The 20,068-nt window shown below is 49.3% G+C and overlaps 1 protein-coding gene across 1 annotated transcript in view; it reads right to left on the bottom strand.

The window, feature by feature from the left end:
- The window catches only part of Ddx27 (DEAD-box helicase 27), a 20,933-nt gene extending 2,478 nt beyond the window's left edge, over positions 1–18,455 (bottom strand). The window contains exons 1-16 of the mRNA XM_031372819.1: positions 18,275–18,455; positions 13,694–13,840; positions 13,274–13,333; positions 12,922–13,081; positions 12,441–12,481; positions 12,248–12,334; positions 10,399–10,504; positions 8,414–8,587; positions 6,685–6,835; positions 5,419–5,518; positions 5,175–5,316; positions 4,770–4,923; positions 3,889–3,970; positions 3,622–3,799; positions 2,138–2,244; positions 1,925–2,027 (exon numbers count right to left, since the gene is read on the bottom strand). Coding sequence (XP_031228679.1) covers positions 1,925–2,027; positions 2,138–2,244; positions 3,622–3,799; positions 3,889–3,970; positions 4,770–4,923; positions 5,175–5,316; positions 5,419–5,518; positions 6,685–6,835; positions 8,414–8,587; positions 10,399–10,504; positions 12,248–12,334; positions 12,441–12,481; positions 12,922–13,081; positions 13,274–13,333; positions 13,694–13,840; positions 18,275–18,367 — 1,885 coding nt within the window. The 5' untranslated portion in view covers positions 18,368–18,455. The remainder of the gene's footprint in view (positions 1–1,924; positions 2,028–2,137; positions 2,245–3,621; positions 3,800–3,888; positions 3,971–4,769; positions 4,924–5,174; positions 5,317–5,418; positions 5,519–6,684; positions 6,836–8,413; positions 8,588–10,398; positions 10,505–12,247; positions 12,335–12,440; positions 12,482–12,921; positions 13,082–13,273; positions 13,334–13,693; positions 13,841–18,274) is intronic.
- Between the last annotated feature and the right edge of the window lie 1,613 nt (positions 18,456–20,068).

The following is a 20,068-nucleotide window of genomic DNA, read 5'->3' as shown; positions in this document are numbered from 1 at the left end:
GTGTATATGTGTGTGTGTGAGAGAGAGAAAGGGAGAGAGAGAGGGAGAGAGAGAGGGGGGAGTGAGAGAAAGAGAGAGAGGGAGGGAGGAGATCCACGTAACACACAGAAACTGACAGAATAAATATATAAAGTTTTAAACAGGCCGAGGACTTGAATTTGATACCTAGAACCAACTTTTTTTAAAAATGGCTTCTTGACACAGGGTCTATGTACCCCTAGCTTACCTGGAACGCACAGAGATCCATCCACCTCTGCTACCAGAGTATGGACGGAGATTAAAGGTCAACACAGGTACCTAGAACCCATTGAGAGGGGGGAGAGGGAGAGAAGAGGAAGAAGAGAAGAAAAGAAAGAAAAGAAAGAGGGTCTGGAGAGATGGCTCAGCAGTTAAGAGCACTGACTGCTCTTCCAAAGATCCTGAGTTCAATTCCCAGCAACCATATGGTGGCTCACAACCATCTGTAATGAGATCTGATGCCCTCTTCTGGTGTGTCTGAAGATAGCTACTGTGTACTCATATACAATAAATAAACCTGAAGGAAGGAAGGAAGGAAGGAAGGAAAAAAGCAAAGAAGAAAAGAAAGAGGGTGTGGTGGTAATCAGTTTATGTCCCCAACACTGGGGTAGCACAGAAAGGCTGATCCCTAGGGTTCACTGGCCAGCCAGACTAGCCCATTTGCTAAGTTCTAGACCAATGAGACCCTGTCTCAAAAAATAAAACAAGGGCTGGAGAGATCAGCAGTTAAGAGCACTGACTGTTAGAGGCAGAGGCAGGTGGATTTCTGGGTTCGAGACCAGCCTGGTCTACAGAGTGAATTCCAGGACAGCCAGAGAAACCCTGTCTCGAAAAAATAAAAAACAAAAAAAAAAAACCAAAAAAACAAAAAAACAAAAACAAACAAAAAAAGAGCACTGACTGCTCTTTCAAAGGTCCTGAGTCAATTCCCAGCAACCACATGGTGGCTTACAACCATCTGTAATTGGATCTGATGCCCTCATCTGGTGTGTCCGAAGACAGTGACAGTGTACTCACAAACATAAAATAAATAAATCTTAAAAAAATAAAACAGCCGGGCGGTGGTGGTGGCACACGCCTTTAACCCCAGCACTTGGGAGGGAGAGGCAGGCGGATTTCAGAGTTCGAGGCCAGCCTGGTCTACAGAGTGAGTTCCAGGACAGCCTTGGCTACATAGAGAAACTCTGTCTTGAAAAGCAAAAGAAAGAAAGAAAGAAAGAAAGAAAGAAAGAAAGGAAGGAAGGAAGGAAGGAAGGAAGGAAGGAAGGAAGGAAGGAAGGAAGGAAAGGAGAAGGGGGGAGGGAGAGAGAGGGAGGGAGAGAGAGAGAGCGAGCGAGTGGGCAGGCTGGATAACATGAGACCCCTGAAGAAGGACAGCTGAGGCTGAGGCTATCTGTCCCCTCCAGCTCACCCAGCCCCAGCTGCGCCAGTCCACTGAAGGTTCTGTCTCCACTCCTACTACAAAGGACCTAGTACTCAACAGCTCCCACCAAAGTCACAGCCCTGCTACTGTGGATTCCTAGCACACTCACCCTCTTGCCTGCCCCATCAAGTAGAGGCAGGATTCTGATATTGCTAGCCCATCCTACATGGAGATCATTTTGAAACTGCCACTACAGTCAGCAACTTGCATCCCTCCTCACCTTCAGAACACCCTACATAGCCCACATGCTTGTTTAACTAAGGGGCCCAGGCCCACCCCATCTGCCTAATGGTAGAAATTAGGTAAACTTTCAATATCCCTCAACATGGAAAAGTTATGTTATAAACTACTCATATGATAAAGAAGCATGCTGCCAAGCTAGGAGGCAGGTTCTGGAAATCCCAAGTCAGGCCCTTAGGTTTGCTTGGCAAGCAGCTTCCTCACGATGCTCAGCCAGCTCCTCAGTAACTCCTCAGGGCTTACTCTTCTCCTTCTTCCTCTCCTCTTTGGTCTGGAACCAGCTCCTCTCAGGCTCCTGGTCCGCTGTCTCTTTCCCTTTGGATAAGAGTCGCTGTGCTGTGTCGATCTGTGAGGATGGTACAAGGACACCCATGGTGGAACTGCAGCAGTCCCTGCCAGGTGAGCACTGCAGCTCTCAGTGAGCAGCTGAGCAGGGAGATGGCCGCACAGCCTCACCTGGGCTTCCGACTGCTGCAGCTCCTTCTCCTCCGCCTCCAGCTGCAGCACTGCATACACATCTTTCTCCAGTTTCTCAATCTTGTCCCGGAACTTGAGGATAACATCTTACAGGAAAGAAATAAAGAGTAAAACGGAGGATGACCACTAAGCAGTTACTGAAAATAACACAGAATTGTATGCTCTTTCCTGGACACCTCCCACTAAGAAATGAGGCCCTGTGATGCCAGCCTATAATCCTGGCTACTCAGGAGGCTGAGACATGCTCGGTCCAGCCTGAGCACAGAGAGTCAGAAGTCTTCTCAAAAGCAATCAAACAAGGAGATGCCACACAAGAATGAAGACCAGCTCAGATCTCCAGAACCACACAAAGCCAGCCACAAGAGCACAGATCTGTGGTCCAGCTGCTCCTACAGCCAGACGGGAGGTAAAGACAGAATCGCCAGCTTTTCTAACAGGCTCCTCCCCCTGTTACTGGGTCACACTATTAACTCACTGACTCTCACAGCAGAACACCAGCTATTCTGTTTCTGCTCAACCCCTGGCTACTGGGACAGCGGCACTGAAACTGGGCACAGAAGGACCTACTCCCTGAATGACTCCAGAAATGAAAATGGGGAAAATATGAGTTGGAAGAACACTGGCTGTTCTTATAGGACCTGGGTTGTTTCCAGCACCCACCCAGTTCTAGATGATCTTATGTCCTCTTCTGGCCTCCAAGAGCATCACACACATATAGTGCATGGACATTCATGCAGTCAGAACATCCGTGTACATAAAGTAAAATTAAATAGAATCTCAAAACAAAAAGAAACTAGAAACATCTACAAATAGAAGAGACACTGAAGGATGAGCTCTTTGATTACGGAGTTCATTTTTATTATCACTAACTCCCACAAGTAGACTCAACTTGGCAGTATTAAAACATGTAAGCCAAAGCCAGGCATGCTGGGCACACCTTGAATCCCAGTGCCAGCATGCAGGGAAGGAGGACCGCCGAGACTCAGGCCAATCTGGTTTACATAGCATAGCAAGACCCTGTCTCAGGAAAAAAGAAAGAAAGAAAAAGGTAGCTAGCAAATAAATGAGTCCATCTTGAGTCACAGAACCAGTTTGAGGCTACCCTGGACAAATGAGATCAGATCTCAAAATAAACCAAGGTCTGGGAATAAAGCTCAGCAGAGGAGTAACTCCCAGCATGCCAAGGCATGAGCTTTCATCTCTAGTCCTGGATTAAAAGATTAAAAAAAAAAAAAAGAAGGAAGAAAGGTGGACACCACAGGGACAGACTAAGATGGGTGAAAGCCAAGAACAAGAACAAGAACAACAGGAAGGAGGAGCGATGAGAACAGACTCCCAATTCGTTCTGCTGAGCTACCCTCACCATTCTTGGTGGTACACAGCCGGTCACCCAGGGAAGGAGGGAGGCCTGTCAGGGGACTCAGAGCTCAAGCTGCCCACACCCAGCACCCTGTGCTGCTCACCCTGGGGAAGGATCCGAGCCTTCACTGGGGCCTTGGCAGCCTTCACGATCTCCTTCAGCATCTTCCGCTCTTCTTCTCCCACCAGAGAGACAGAGCGCCCAGCCCTGCCAGCACGGGCAGTTCGCCCCACCCGGTGCACATAGTGTTTGACAGTGTTGGGCATGGTGAAGTTGATCACCTGAAGATCAGAGTGAGGACTAGTGAGGTGCAGCAGGCAGGCACAGGAGGCACAGAGACTCCACCAACAGCCACCAACACAAAACTCACTGTTTTCACTCCTTCAATGTCAAGGCCACGGGCTGCCACATCTGTGGCTACCAGGATGTCAATCTGTTCATCCTTAAAGCGCCTAGAAAGAGCCAGAGATATGTTTACTAAGCTACCTCAGCCCAACATGAACCCGGGCCCTCATGATGGAAGGATCTCAATCCCTGGGACCCATATGCCAGAAGAGAACCAATTTCTACAAGGCGTCCTCTGACTTCCACACTGGATCACATCACACACCCAAGCATACAAAATAAAAACAAGCGGCACTGACTGAGCACATCAAGTCGAGTATATGCCATTTCAGGCAGCATTTCCCATCACATTCGCATTTGGGACCCATCTGTCCCGACTACAGCAGAGCAGAGAGGTCAGAGCCTCAGGGGTGGACTCAGGTCCTTGCTTTACACACAGCTCTCAGGCAGTGATGAGCAGGGCAGGGGTAAGGGGTAAGGGGGTGTTCTCCTCTGCTCTTGAGAACTGAATGACAAACCATACAGGAATCATGCAGCACATGCAGAGCAGATGCTCATGAAATGACTGGGACGAGCCTTAATCATCTGACATGTGACCTGCTCTGGGAAAGCCACACCCAGGAGCACAATGATAGCAACCTGCTCAGAGGTCAGGGAGTTCTAACTACATGCACCTTACAGTGTTCAGATTAAAACTGTTTTCTGAGGTGCCATTGATTCCCACCTCGTCTCCCACCTGCTGAGACGACAGGTGTGTGTGTGGTGGCAGACAGTGGCAGACAACTGCTTAGAGTGGGGCACTGCTTCACTTGTGTCCCGTCTCTGCTCTAACACAACCCCAAGGTCCTATTTTCTCTCCACAAGTCCCCTGGGCTGACGGGGAAGCAGGGCAACACCGAGCATTACCGGAGGGCCTCCAGCCGCTGGGTCTGTGACAAGTTGCCGTGGAGCTCGCCCACCTGCAGCCCCAGCAGCCCCAAGAGGATGTGCATGCGATGGGCCTGCTTCTTGGTCTGGGTGAACAGCATCACGTGGTCAGTAAAGGTTCTCATCAGTAAAGCTGCAGGGAGAAGAGTGAGCCAGCAGTGGCGTGTGGGGTCACACGCCAAGGCAAAGCCAGAGAAGCCAACTCCCAAGCGTAGTTAGCAGCATGGGCTGAGGGAAATGGGAGGCAGTGGGATAGCCGGACTCCTGGAAGAGGGGGCGTGGGCTAGGTAACAGGCAGTGGCACCATGTGAGCAGGGGGGCAGGGGGATGGAGGCAGCCTGAGTGCAGACACCCACCCTGCCCAGTCCAGCCCTGAGCCTTCACCTGCCACAATGGCTTCCCGGTCTCCTTCCCTGTTAGGCCGGATACGTATGAACTCTTGCCGCAGGAAGGGAGCTACATCTGTATTGCTGTTCACAAATATCCGCACAGGATTCTTTAAGGAGACCGAAGCCAGATCTTTCACCTACCAAGTACAAGGTCAGGGCTGTTCAGCTCTGTGAAGTGGAGAATAAGAAAAGAGGGCTTGCCCAGCTGGGAGCTTCTGCACGAAACTAGGCATACCCACCTCATCTGTCATGGTGGCCGAGAAGAGCATGGTCTGGCGGTGGTGGGAACACATTCGGATAATCTCCTTCATCTGCTCCTCGAAATACTCATCCAGCATCCTAGAGGAAGGGCAGACAGTGAGAAAGCGATTCTGTCAAGAGCGAGGGTGAGAGAGGGGACCACACTGGCCATGGCTGTACTGAGACTCAGGCTTACTCTGGGACTGCTGCTGTCTCACCCTTACTACGTTATGTCTGAGCCACCAGGACCTTCTACTCTGTGAAGCACTATGATCACAACTTGTCCCCAAATGTCCCAGCAGCACATATTCTAATAGACAATAACCTGCTCCTACATAACCCAATGTCAAACCACCTGCCAGAAACTGAGTGTTTGGACAAGACCAAATCTCCTCCACTCTTCCCCCGACGCTACTGTGTTGCAGGGGGTGGTCAGGCTTCTTCAGCCTCTGTCTGGAACAGCCCTTCAGCCTTGCTCTCTTTGCGTTTGTCTAGTTGTGTCCTGCTGACAGGGATGCTAAACCATCCTAGGGAGGAGGCTGCTGGGTAAGGGGTTGCAGAAGTATGAAAGTTCAAGGAGATGGTGCTGAGCTGAGGGGAAGGCACAAGTACGGTACGCTCGGTTCTTCCATGCTCTGACAAGGGGATGGCCCACCTTCTCAATGGACCTCTGCCTTTGGTCCACTGGGACATGTGTGAGCAAGGAGGGCAGTGTGGAGGGGCAGGAAGTCCAGAGTGTGGGAGGCAGTTCCGGAGACAGCCTGTGGAAGCTACACTGCCTTGCCTACATTGCTCTCTAGAGTATCCAGCATGAGATGTGTCCTTTTCTTATTTCCAAATCTCAGAACATGGCAGAGTTCTCATTATTTGAGTTTTACACAGTCTCACTCTGTATACAGGCTGGTCTGGAGCTCATTCCTGGCAAGCTTCATGCCTCGGCACCCCAGCCTTCCACGTGCTGTGGGGTTACAGGCATGCAGCACTATTCCTGAATGCCCTCCTGGACCTCCTAAAAGGGGGGAGGGGGGAGGAAGGTGGGAAGGAGTAAGGAAGGAGGGAGAGAGGGAAAGGAAGAAGAGGGAAAGAAGAGGCAGAGAAGGGGAGGGGAAGGGAGAGAGCACACATGCATAGCCAGAAAAACATGACCTAAATCTGGACAGAGACCCAATGCAAGCAGTAATGGTGTTACACACGAGTCACCAAGCGCCTTAGAGAGCACACAGGCAAACAGTGCAGAATCTCCAGGCCCCGCGCCTCAGGCACACCTGTCAGCCTCATCCAAAATGAGCACTTCAATGCTGCTCAGGTGGAAGGAAGGGCAGTTATGGAGGTGGTCGATGAGCCGGCCAGGTGTGGCAATGAGGATGTCTGGTGCTGCCCGAAGAGCGGCTTCCTGAGACTTCACATCCAGGCCACCTGCAGAGCAGACACCATGGATGGCCTGGTCAGTCGTTCATCAGTGGTGCCACCAGCCTGGGGCTCAGGCCAAATGTAGAGCACACAGAGGAACAAGAGAGCCCAAGGTCGTGGCAATATTTCTCAATGAGCATCGATGGGGAGCCACATCCCCATCCCTGAATTCTCTTTCTCAAGGTTAAGTCTCCTTTGGGGTTTTGATGCCATCAAAGCAGCACTTCAGAACTCAGTGACTAAAGCTGTTCAAAGTCTGAAAGCAGCAGCTGTACAAACGATGATGTCCCTGTCCTGAGGGCCACGATCATCCCTGATTTCCAACCACACACAGAGGGTAAAAGTCAGACTCCATGACACTAACTTCACCAAGAGTCCTCCACTATCACTCACACCAAGTGGAAACTAAATGGATGCAGTACCCGCAAGTCTGACCTTGAAGCCTCATCTTCCTTCACTGGTCTACTCACATATGTAGCCAGGCTGACAGTGAACCCTACCCCATCCTCCCAAATGCTAGGAACACAAAAGGTTTTATGGAAAATAATACTGTGGGTTTTTAAATAAATTATATTTTATGTATATGGGTATATTGTAGCTGTCTTCAGACACACCAGAAGAGGACATCAGATTCCATGTGGTTGCTGTGAATTGAACTCAGGACCTCTGGAAGAGTAGTCACTGCTCTTAACCACCATCTCTCCAGTTCAAAATATGTTTTTGTGTGTTACTAGAAACTGAACCCAGAGTCTGGCAGGAGCTACAAAACACAAACCCTCTACCACAGAGCCACATCCCCATCCCTGAATTTTCTTTCTCAAGGTTAAGTCTTCTTTGGGATTTTGGACAGGATCTCCCTATGCATCCTTACTGATCTAGAACTCCCTGTATAGACCAGGCTGGCCTCCAACTGACAGACATCCCACTACCTCTGCCTTTGAGTGCTGGATGTAAAGGCCTGCATCACATGGCAAGCTTTTCTGTAAAGGTCAGTTTCGTTTCATCATGTGCCTGCATGTGTTATGTGCACCAGGTGCCGATCGGCAGAGAATGTTAGATCCCTGGAACTGACGTCACATGATAGTTGTGAGCTGCATGTGGGTGCTGGGAACTGAACCCAGGTCCTTTTTTTAGAGTAGTCCGTGTTCTGAATCACTGGACTAACTCCAGCCCCAAGGCTAATAAGTTTTGTGAGTAGAGCTGCAGTTCAGTAACACAGTACTGTGCAAAAGGCCCTAGACTCAAACCCCAGTACCACAAATCAAGGAGTCAGGTCATGCTAAGTGCGCTGGCTCTCACTCAGCAGCAGGAGGAAAGGCAGGAAGATTGCTGGGGTTGAGGTCAACCTGAGCTACAGATTGAAACCTATCTCAAAAACATAAAACAAAACAAAAAAAGAGTTGTCTTAATGAAACGTCTTCCCCTGCCTGCAGTACCCACCATGAAAACATGTCCACTAATGTTTAAGTGGGCCCAATTAACACGAAGGTCCTTCCTGACATCTGGGGTGTAGGGAAGCACACCCCATCCTCTATCTGTCACATCCTACCTCCTGCGGGGGCCGGGGGGGTGGCCCTCACTCACCCACAGCCAGGCAGGTAGTGATGCTGCAAAACTGGGCCAGCTGCTTGGTGACAGAGTGCACTTGGATGCCCAGCTCTCTGGTAGGGACCAGCACCAGCACACGAGTGACAGCAGCCTGGCGGGGCTTGTAGATCAGACGCTCCAAGACAGGCAGTGCAAAGGCTGCGGTTTTGCCTAGAGGAGGACAACAGGAGAACAGAGAGAGCAGCGTCAGCACCTTCCATGCCTGGGCCCAGCTGAATACCGGAACACACATTTCTGCTTATGGGAACACACATTTCTGCATGAGTGCCTACCCACTGTCACAGCACGTCCATGTACATGTAAAAGAAAGTGTAGTGACTAGGCTGGCGAGCAGGTCAGCAGTTCCCAGGCAGGTTATCACCCAAATCCCCATCCTGATACCAGTGGATGCCAGATACAAGCTCACACTCTCAGTCTTAGCTAGCTAGTATTTTAAAGACTTATTTTTTATTGACATTTATGTGTCTGTCTGTACATGGACGCCACATATGTGTACCCAGAGACCACACAAGGGTGATGGATCCTCTGCAATTGGAGTTAGACAGCTGTGAACTGCCCACTGGGGACTGGGAATTGAACCTGGGTCCCCTGTCGGAGCAGCCAGTGCTCTTAACCACTAACCACCACTATGTCTCCAGCCCTGATACTTAGCTGTTTTACATATATGAGTATTTACCCCGTATGGATGTATGCCTGGTGCCCATGGAGAGCAGTAGAGATCGGATATCTGATCCCCTGGAACTGCAGTTATAGACACCTCCCAAGCTGCCAAGTGGGTTCTGGGAACCAAACTGGGTACTCTGAAAGAGTAGCCAGTGCTCTCTACTTCTAAGCCATCTCTCCAGTCTCCAAGTTCAGTGTTCTATAACATGTTGCTATGAAGCCATATTGGCATCCCAAAAGCTTTTAAAGCTGTTAAAATCACCAACTGAGAGGGGCTAAAGAGATGGCTCAGCAGGTAAGAGCACTGACTGCTCTTCCAGAGGTTCTGAGTTCAATTCCCATCAACCACATGGTGGTTCACAACCAGATAATGGGATCTGATAACCTCTGCTGATGTGTCTGAAGACACCAAAAGAGTTACTCACATATATAAAATAAATCTTTAAAAAAAAGGAAAAAGAAAAAACCACCACCAACTGAGGGACAGGGAGATGGCAGTGGTTAAAAGTGAGCGCTGCTAATCTAGGTGATGAACGCAGCTCCTAGCAGCCCCACCCACCCTCAACAGTTTGAAACTGCCTGTAACTCCAGCTCCTTCTGGACTCTGAGCACACCTGCTCTCCCATGTACATATAACCCACAAAAGACATACACATAAACACATAATTAATAAAATAAAATCTTTAACAACAACAAAAATCTCAAAATCACCAACTGAGGACAGATGTCTATAGTTTTCTTTGTAAGATTCTCTACGCCCCCAGGCTAAGCAGAAATTTACCATCTTTCTGTCTTAGTTCTGAGATTAGAGGAAAACACCACTGCATCTAGCTTTATAAACTCTTTCAATAGTTCAAAAAGCCACATGGGGGGGGGGGGCAAAGATAGCTCAGTGGTTAAGAGAACTTGCTGTTCCTGCAGAGGACCTGAGTTCGGTTCCCAGCACATACATGGCAGTTTACAGTCAACTCCAGATACAGTAATACAATGCCCTATACCATACCTGCACACATAAGGTACTCGTATGCACATGCAAGCAAAATATCCAATCTTTATTTTATTTTAGGTTTTTTAAAACAGGGTTTCTCTGTGTAGCCTTGGTTGTCCTGAAATGCTCAGTGTAGACAAACCTGACTTCAAACTCAGATCTACAGGCCTGCCTCCTGAATGCTAGGATTAAAGGCATGCACCACCACCACCCGGCTCACTAGTAAATCTTTAAGGAGCCAGGTGTGTTTAGCAAGCGACAGCAGCCTAGAGCAAATGCTCTGGCGTCCTCCTCCCACCCACCCTCTCACCTGTCCCAGTAGCTGCACAGGCACAGATGTCTTTCCCCAGCAGACCCACAGGGATGCAAGCCTTCTGGATTGGAGTGGGCTGTTTAAAGCCCATGGCTGTAATGGCCTGAAAAGAAAAGTTACAGTCAGACAGGGCAGGTGAGTAGAGAGTGACTCACAGCAAGCAACAAGGTAGCCTAGCCTCAGGGGCACACAACTCCCTCTGAGGGCCTCTGCTCTAGAGCCTAAGGCACCAGCTGGGCTCTGGACAGACAGACGGACGGATGGATGGAAGGGTGCTCTGGAACCTGCAAAAAGATACAGACAAAAATACAAACACCCATTCTATAGAGATAAACGCAGCCACAGAGGAGCTGAGGACAACCAGGGAGGACGTCAGGGATGAGTCCCTGAACCCTGTGGAGTGAGAGAGCACCCCAACAGACTTCCAGAAAAAGAGTCTCTCAAGCAGAGGAAACAGCAAGTGTAAAAGAGAAAGGTGCTGGGCTGGAGAGATGGCTCAGTGAAGAGCACTGACTGCTCTTCCAAAGGTCCTGAGTTCAAATCCCAGCAACCACATGGTGGCTCACAATCATCAGTAATGGGATCTGCTGCCCTTTTCTGGTACGTCTGAGGGACCAGAGGGAGAGAAGTCTGGAAGTCAGTGCAAGGAAATGAAAATGGGACTTACTGCTCAAGACGGTTCTCTGGAGTTGAGCCCACAAAGAGGAATGAAGGAGAGCCCAGAGGGAGCCTACTGCAAGAATCAACCCCTGTCAGCTGGCTATGGTACTGCACATCTAGATCCCAGCCTTGGGTGTTGAACTGTGGTGGAAATGTTCTTTAGCATAGGGGAAGATTTAGGGGTGGCCCCTCTGCTGTATGGTGGAAATGTTCTTTGGCATAGGGGAAGATTTAGGGGCAGTCCCTCTGCTGAAAGGCAAGGAAGGGGCACCTTCACATAATCTCCCTGCAGCCGAGAGCATGACCATTCCATGAAGGAGAGGGCACCTTCTGATAAGCTCCCTGCAGCTGAAGACATAATTGTACCATGAACCCAAGATGTTTTGGAAATAATTCAAGGCTACTGAGAGCTGTGCGTGCAAGGATTAAAGAAACAAACCTCATGCACCTGGGCAGGGGGGAAAATATTTACTGTAAGATATGAAGAAGTGGGCATGCTTTTACCGTGAGAAAGTGCTCAGAAACTGTGCTACATGACTATTGTTAAATTCTATTTTTTAGCCTTACTGTGTTTTTCTATAAAAGATTTCTCCCATTAAAGGCTTACTGCCATTGCCAGCAGAGCGGTGGTCCTCTCATTCTCATTCAGTCACCCTCTTTACTTCAGCCTCACTTGTCGGCTGGCTCCGACAACGAAGGCAGGAGGATCAGGAGTTCAGGGCCTACTTCAGCTACACAGCATGTTCATAGCAAGCCTGGACTACATGAGACTCTGTCTAAAATGAACAGGCCAGAGTGATGGCTTGGCAATTAAGAGCACTTGCTGCTCTTGCAGAAGACCTGAATTTGGTTCCCAGCACACATAGCAGCTCACAACCACTTGTAACTCCAGCTGCAGGGGATCCATGTCCTCTCCTGGCTTCCACAGGCACCAGCACACGTACATGTACGTTTCATGTGAGCCCATGCACGCACACAGAGAGAAGTGAATCAATCAAAAAAGAATCAACTGGGGGCTGGAGACATGGCTCAGCGGTTAGAGTACCAACTGCTCTTCCAGAGGTCCTGAGTTCAAATCCCAGCAACCACATGGTGGCTTACAACTATTTTTAAAGAAAAACAAATTAAAGAACCTATGGGCCAGAGCTAGGGGCCTGGAGGTAGAGGGAGGTGCCAAAGCTACTACCTTCAGGAGGGGCCGGGAGAGGTTCATGTCCTGGAAGGAGAGGCTTTTGTCATACTCAGATGCATCTTCAAAGAATCCTCCTGCTGCCTGCAACAGATCAGACGGCAGGAAAGAACTCAGCAAAGCAACCACGCCTGCATGTCCTTTCAGGCTGCAAAAGCGAACTGCCCAGCAACCTCCAACCCAGGCTCACCTGGCCTTTCTTCTTCTTCTTCTCCTTCACTTTGAGTGTGTCTGTGGGAAAAACACAGCAGTGAGTGTAGTGCTTCTTACCCAGCTCCTGCCTCGGGATCACATGTCCTCGGGACCGTCCAGGGAGGCTGCTGTCTCAGCCTCCTTTCACAGATAATGACAAATGCAGACAGGACACTAGCACTTGTAGTACACAGGTGAGTACAGTGTACACAGTAGGCTCTTAATACAACACTGTGACATTTTAGTGAACTCTACCAAAATGCTCACTAATCCCCGACTGCACAGGAAAACCCAATGCAACCGAGTCACGCCCACACTCTGTGGAGCTGAGGATGAGGAGAGAGGCAGATCCCCACAAAGAAGCCCCAGATGTGGCAGCCAGTAAAGAGACATCTACCGCGTCCCAGCACCGGGAGGCCCAGAAGGCGCCAGCACATGAGACTGCACGACCTGCTACAGAGCCAAGTGCACAGGCCCACCTGCTTTGGTGAGGATCTGCTCATCCTCAGAGGAGTAGTCAGTCTCAGAGCCGTCATCCTCGGAGCCTGCCTCATTCTCGCCCAGATTCTCCTGCCCCTTCAGGGCAGAGCCCGCCTGGCCTTCCTTCTCCTCCACCTTCCCAGACTTGGCTTCCTTATCCTGAGGGAGAATCAAATAAAGTAGGTGTGGCTACAGAACCTGAGAGAAGCCAAGCTTAGCTCCACGGCCAGACAGTAAAGAGTAATGACCACCCAGACTGGAGCACCTGTTCCGGCCCCACTCTCAGACAGTGACACCCAAAGCCACAGGCCAGGGTGTGTCTGCAACCACCACAGCTGGTCTCAACCTCACCTCTGCTTTCCTTCTCTTCCGTACTTTCTCAATCTTCTCATCTAGGGTAGTGGCTGCCCTCTGGAGTGAAAATCAAGACAGGTCAAAGATGTGTACAATGCAGAAAGGACACCAAACAGGCATGTCACGGGGTCAAGGCCCAAATGTTGTATAGAAAAGGATTGTCTGAGCTAGGCATGGCGGCTCATACCTGTGCTCTAGCATTTGAAAGGGTTGAGGCAGGAAGCCACGAAGTCAAAGCCAGCCTTGACTACAGTGAGTTCCAAGCCAACCTGGGCTGTCAAGTCTATCTAAGGTTGTCTCAAAGGCTATCAGACAAGGTGAAAGGCCGTGAGGTAAGTGCTTGTCTTAATACCTACTTACTGTCCAACCTTAAGAGCCCATCACCCATCGCCTGAATCCCATCCCTGTCAGTCTCACCTTCTTCTTGAGCTGGCTCATGACATCAGCCAGGGCCCAGCTGCCATCATACATGCCCTCCTTCTCAGTGAAAACAAAGTCAGGATTGAAGTCAGCACTGCGGCTCTTCTGCAAGGCTTTCTGCTTGCGGCCCAGTACAATGGGTCCCTGCAAGGAGAGGTGGGAGTGAGAGTGCCTGGCTGAGGTGAAGGGCAGGCAGGACAGGAAAAGGGAAGGGCAGGCAGGGCCTGACAGAAGAGACTCACAGCTGGGAGTGTGGTGGACCAGCTAGGAAAGCCTGCCTGGCGTGTGTGAGGCCCTGGGTTCAAATCAACACACAGAATACAAAAGAAACATAGAAGGCAAATATGGACAGACAATAAGAAAATGACCAGCTTACAGCCATCCTGGGAGGTTTTTAACACACCTGTCAGTGGGTACTCAGTGGTCTATTAGCCTATAAAGACCAAAAGTGAGTGAGTCCATAGAAAATTTGATCAAATACCTAACAAGCTTCATTCTAAAATATCCAGCATATTTTTTGATTAATGACTGATCTGGTTGGGCCCAGTCCACTCCTGGGCAGGAGGTCCTGAGCTGTATAAGGAACAGGCTGAGCAAGCCAGTAAGCATTCCTCCACAACTTCTGCTTACAGTTCCTGATTCTAGGTTCCTGCCTGGACTTTCTGCACTGACTTCCTCTAATGATAGACTGTGGTATAGAACTCTCAGCTGAAATAAATACTCCCCCCCCCAAATTGCTTTGGATCTTGGTGTTTTATCACAACAGAACCTAACTAATGACTAAGTTCAGTGATAGAGAATTTGCCAGCATGCATGAGATCCCGGGGTCAATCCCCAGGACTGCCAGAACTTAATAAAAAAAAAGACATTTCATAATGTGCACGTGTACGTACACACGTACACACACACACACACACACACACACACACACACACAGAGCCAGGAACTGTAAGCAGAAGCCGTGGAGGAATGCTTACTGGCTTGCTCAGCCCGTTCCTTAAACAGCTCAGGACCACCTGCCCAGGAGTGGACTGGGCCCAACCAGATCAGGCATGGTGGCACATACTTTTAATCCCAGCACTTGAGGGCCGAGGCAGGTGGATCTCTGTGAGTCTGAGGCCAGCCTGGACTACAAAATGAGCTCCAGGACCGGCAAGATTATGCAACCCTATCTAAATAATGATAACAACAACAATAATATACACATACTGGATCATCACACTATATCTACAAAATCACAATTACAATAATATACCTCAGTAAAGCTGAGAGAATAGGCACAGCTACGGAGTCCCTAAGGTACACAGGCTCCCCAGCAGGCGTTACAGCTAAGCCATCATGTGGGCTGCAGAGATGGCTCGGTTGATGGCTGAAGAGCACTGACTGCTCTTCCAAAGGGGATGTTGGTACTCAGCACCAACATAGGAGCTAACAACTTTCTGTAACTCCAGTTGCAAAGAATTCAATGCCCTCTTCTGGACTCTCAGGTACCCCACACTTGTGCTACACATATATAACATGCAAACAAAACAGATCCATGCACATAAAAGTAAATAAATCTGCCAGATAGCTATGGTGCCTTTAATCTCAGAACTAGGGAGGCAAAGGCAGGTGGATCTCTGTGAGTACCAGAACAGCCAGGGCTACTTGGAAGAACCCTGTCTCAACATAAATAAATAAATGACCTTGTGGCAGTGCACACTTTTAATCCCAGCACTTGGGAGGCGGGGGTGTCAGGCAGATCTCAGAGTTTGAGGCCAGCCTGGTCTATAGAGTGAGTTTCAAGACAGCCAGGGCTACACAGAAGAATCCTATCTGAACATCTGCAAATCTTCTGAGAAGGCAGACGCTGGCTGGCCAGCTGACCCTAACTGTTAGGTCCTATGTTCCAGTAAGACAACTGTCTCCAAGAACAAGGTGGATAGCTCCCGAGGAATGACAGACACTTGATGTGCATTAACCTCTGGCCTGCTAACACATGTATGTACCTACACACATATACTATACTTGCAAGAGCATAGACACACGGGGGTGGGGGGGAGATGGGGGATGGGGAGTGTAATAATGGCCAGTCTGGCCTAGCCAGTGAACTTCACACCAATGAAAGATCCCATCTTTAAGCAAGGCGGACAACAGGAGTAACAGGCCCACAAAGTTGTCCCCAGGCCCAACACACATGCATGTAAGCAAGCACCTGTGGGGAGCCGCAGCTGCCACCCTATATACATACATATATTTATATATATATATTGAACACCTGGTCTCCGGCCAGAGCAGAGAGCATTGATAATCAAGCCCTTAGTTGGAGAAGCTGAGTGCCTCTAGTTTGTGATGCAAGCTGCTATGATTTTCCCGCAGCCTATTATGCTTTGCCACGTAGCTGATGCTGATTGGGACCAGGGAAAGTATTTAACCCACAAGGGCTGGGGGCTGGAGATAGTAAGTAAGTATGTGGAGATAGTAAGTAAGTATGTGGAGATAGGAGTAAGTATGTAGAATTAGGGCTGGTGATGGGTTAGAGGTAAGATGTAGATTTAGAAGAGTAAGTATGTAGAGATAGTAAGTAAGTATGTAGAATTAGGGCTGGTGATGGGATAGAAGAGAAGATGTAGATATAGAAGTAAGATGTAAGGATAGATGTAAGAATAAGAATTAGGAATAAGTATGTAACTAATAAGATGTAACTAATAAGATGTAAGTAGAAATAAGTAAGATGTAACAAGCAAGATTACAAGGATCCTAATAAAACTGCATGGGGAAGAGCTTGGTGTTTGCCTCCTTACTTCCACTGGATGGGTAAGGCGGCGTACAAGCACCCACAGATGAACATGTACACATGCACACATATGGATGCGCATAAAAAATGCAAACAGAGACAGGCTAGTCAGAAGTTCAAGTCTGGTCTCAATTGCACAGCAAGTCTGAGGCCAGCCTGGCGTATCGGAGACCCCATTTCAAAACAAAACACAAAACTGATACAGAACTGGGTACCAACAATCTTCTACCAGGGGAGGCATCGCTTCACTGCTGCCTTATAGAGTGGGTAATGCATGAGCTAAGTATCTCACAGTCACCACCTGGTACGTGTCCAGAGGGAAAAGTGACATCCAACCCCGACACTTAGGCCCCTGCTCCCAAGCCTGAACCCTATTTAAAACGCCTCATTCCAGTGGCAGACATCAGAAAACTGCTGTAGTGGGCAGTGGTTAGCACAGAGGGACTTAGGATGGGAAGCGCAGGCGGCAGAAGGGTTCCAGGACAAAGCTGTGGGGAACAAAAAAGCCAGAGCACACCAAGACATCTAGACCCGTGGTTCTCAACTTCCTAAGCCCAGGTTGTAGTGACCCCAAACCATAAAATTATTTTCATTGCTATTTCACAACTATAATTTGTTACTGTTATGAAGCATAATGTAAATATCTGAAATGAGATCCCACGGTCTCCAGGGTCGAGACGCACAGGTTAAGAACTGCTGATCTAGACAAATCCTTCCAGGCAGAGAACAAAAGTGTGAAAGGAAGCTGGGCAGTTGGAGGGCACACCTTTAATCCCAGCACTCAGGAGGCAGAGGCAGGCAGAGCTCTGAGTTCAAAGTCTATAGAAGTAGGTCCAGGACAGCCAGGGCTACAGAAAGAAAGCTTGTCTTGGGTGTGGGCTGGGTGGGAATGTGAAAGGCTCCAAGCAGAAAAAGAACAAAAGTTTCTACTAGGGCTGGAGAGATGGCTCAGCGGGTAAGAGCACTGACTGCTCTTCCGAAGGCCCTGAGTTCAACATCCGTAATGAGATCTGACACCCTCTTCTAGTGTGTCTGAAGACAGCTCCAGTGTATTTACATATAATAAATAAATCTTTTAAAAAAAAGTTTCTACAACATGAATGGAATGCAACGTCAGTGTTGTCATGACAAGGAGGGCTGTTGGGTGTCAAATGGCAGAAAGGACAACAGAGCCTGGCCTGCTCTGAAAGCCACAGAAAAGCAGCTGCAGGGCCCGAACTGCATCAGAAGACTACTCGAAGAGGACCGGACCAAGCTGGAAACGGAAGTATGTGAGGGATACAGATTTGAAGGTGTTGCGGTGTGACTTGGCAGTGAGAGGAGCAAAGAACAGTGTATGGATGGGCAGACGGGGCAGAAGCCTTGGACAGACACCTAAGCCGGCCAGCACAGCACCAAACGACCTCACAGCAACATCCTGAAAGGATAAAGCTTTAAACATTCGCTTTCCTGGACTCGAACTGCAGAGGCCCTGGGCCATCCGAACTGTCCTGTGAGGCAGGCAGATGACGGTGTGAGGCACTAAGGGGTTGGTTTTTTTGTTTTTTTTTTTCTCGCCACTCATCCTAGCGCCGCTTTCTCAAGGCTACATCCCCACCGCCTAGCATCACTAGAACACCCTGGGATGCTTGACGGATACATGGGAGCCTGTGTCCCCGATCGGGCAGGAAGCAAGGCTGACTCCGCACAGCTAGGGCGGAATGGCCTGCGTGGGGACACCGTAGCGCGCTGAGGACGGGCCCCAGGCCCCAGCTCGTTCCCGGCCGCTCCCACCCGCGGCTCCTTCCCCCTCCGGCTCTCACCTCCTCCTCCTCGTCTCCGGAGTCCGACTCGGGCTCAAGCGGCACCTCGTCATTCTCGCCGATGGTCCCGATGAAGCCGAGCTCCGCCAGCATGCTGAAGGAGCCGCCACTTACGGAAGTGAGTGCGGCGCGCCGACACGACCCGCCTTTTCCGCGACCGGCTCGCCGCCGCGCGCGGGTGCGCACGTCACTTCCGCTCTGGCGAACTTTGTGGCTTCGCCAGCGTGGTTTCGAATAATAAAATCAAGTGGGTGGGGCGTTGTCTAAATTAGAAAACTACCTTGTCAGTTTTGCGAAAGAAATAGAAGTCTGAGCCGGGCAGTGGTGACGTACGCTTTTAATCCCAGCACTTGGGAGGCAGAGGCAGACGGATCTCTGAGTTCGAGGCTAGCCTGGTCTAGAGAGTGAGTTCCAGGACAGCCAGGGCTACACAGGGAAACCCTGTCTCGAAAAACAAAACAAAACAAACAAACAAGAAAATGTGAAACAAGGACTTAGTACTCTAATCCAAACTCAGAGACAAGAGGATCCACAAGGCTTGCTAGCCAGCCAGTCTAGCCAAAACAGCAAGCTTCTGGTTCAAGGAGAAACAGTCTCAAAATACATAGGTCTCAGTCCTCCAAATACATACAGATGGACATACGCATACACACGCGCGCGCCTGCGCGCGCACACACACACACACACACACAAACACACACACAAACACACGTATATACATGTATATATATGCCACACGCCAGAGGCCTCGTTGCCCTAAGCTTATAGACTGCTTGTGGAGTATGAAGCTCTAGGTTCAATTCCCAGCACCATTAGTTGTTTTAGTATACACCTGTAATCCCAACATTTGGGAGGTAAGGTAAGAGAATGCAGAGTTCAAGGCTATCCTCTGTAGAGTTCAAAGCTAGCCTGGGCTATATGAAACCATACCTACAGAAAAAGAACCTGTGCCGGGGAATGGTATTAAATAAAGTATTGTCTTTCTGCTCATCCCTCAAGAATGAGGAACAGAATTCATGAAGAAGTTGATCAGACACTGAGGCCACCTGGAATCTCAACACTGGGAAGATAAAAACATGGAATCCTGGGGTAAGCTGGTTGGCTAGATTAGCCAGCATTAGCAAGTCTAGGGCAGTGTGAGAGTCTGCCTCAAAATAGAAAGTGGAAGCCGGGCGGTGGTGGCGAACACCTTAATCCCAGCACTTGGGAGGCAGAGGCAGGCGGATTTCTGAGTTCGAGGCCAGCCTGGTCTACAGAGTGAGTTCCAGGACAGCCAGGGCTACACAGAGAAACCCTGTCTCGAAAAAAAAACTAACTAAATAATAAATAAATAAATAAATAAATGAAAGTGGAAAGCTAATCCGGACAACTCCAGTGTCCTTCACACACATGAACCCTGTGGTAATTTAATTAGGAATGGGCCTCAGAGGCTCAGAGATTTGAACGTTTGAGAGTGGTACTATTTGAAAGGATTAGAGAGTACAGCCTTGTTGGAGGAATTGTGGGCCTTGAGGTTTCTTTCTTTTCTTTTTTTTTTTTTTTTTTTTTTTTTTTTTTTTTTTTTTGGTTTTTCGAGACAGGGTTTCTCTGTGTAGCTCCGGCTGTCCTGGAACTCACTCTGTTTACCAGGCTGGCCTCGAACTCAGAAATCCGCCTACTTCTGCCTCCCAAGTGCTGGGATTAAAGGCATGCGCCACCACTGCCTGGCTCTACTTTTTGTTGTTGTTTTTTGGTTTTTCAAGACAGGGTTTCTCTGTGTAGCCTCGGCTGTCCTGGAACTCACTCTGTAGACCA

The sequence above is a fragment of the Mastomys coucha genome, unplaced genomic scaffold, assembly GCF_008632895.1.
Source record: "Mastomys coucha isolate ucsf_1 unplaced genomic scaffold, UCSF_Mcou_1 pScaffold15, whole genome shotgun sequence".
Classification (NCBI taxonomy): Eukaryota; Metazoa; Chordata; class Mammalia; order Rodentia; family Muridae; genus Mastomys; species Mastomys coucha.
This window is presented reverse-complemented; position numbering and strand designations above follow the sequence as displayed.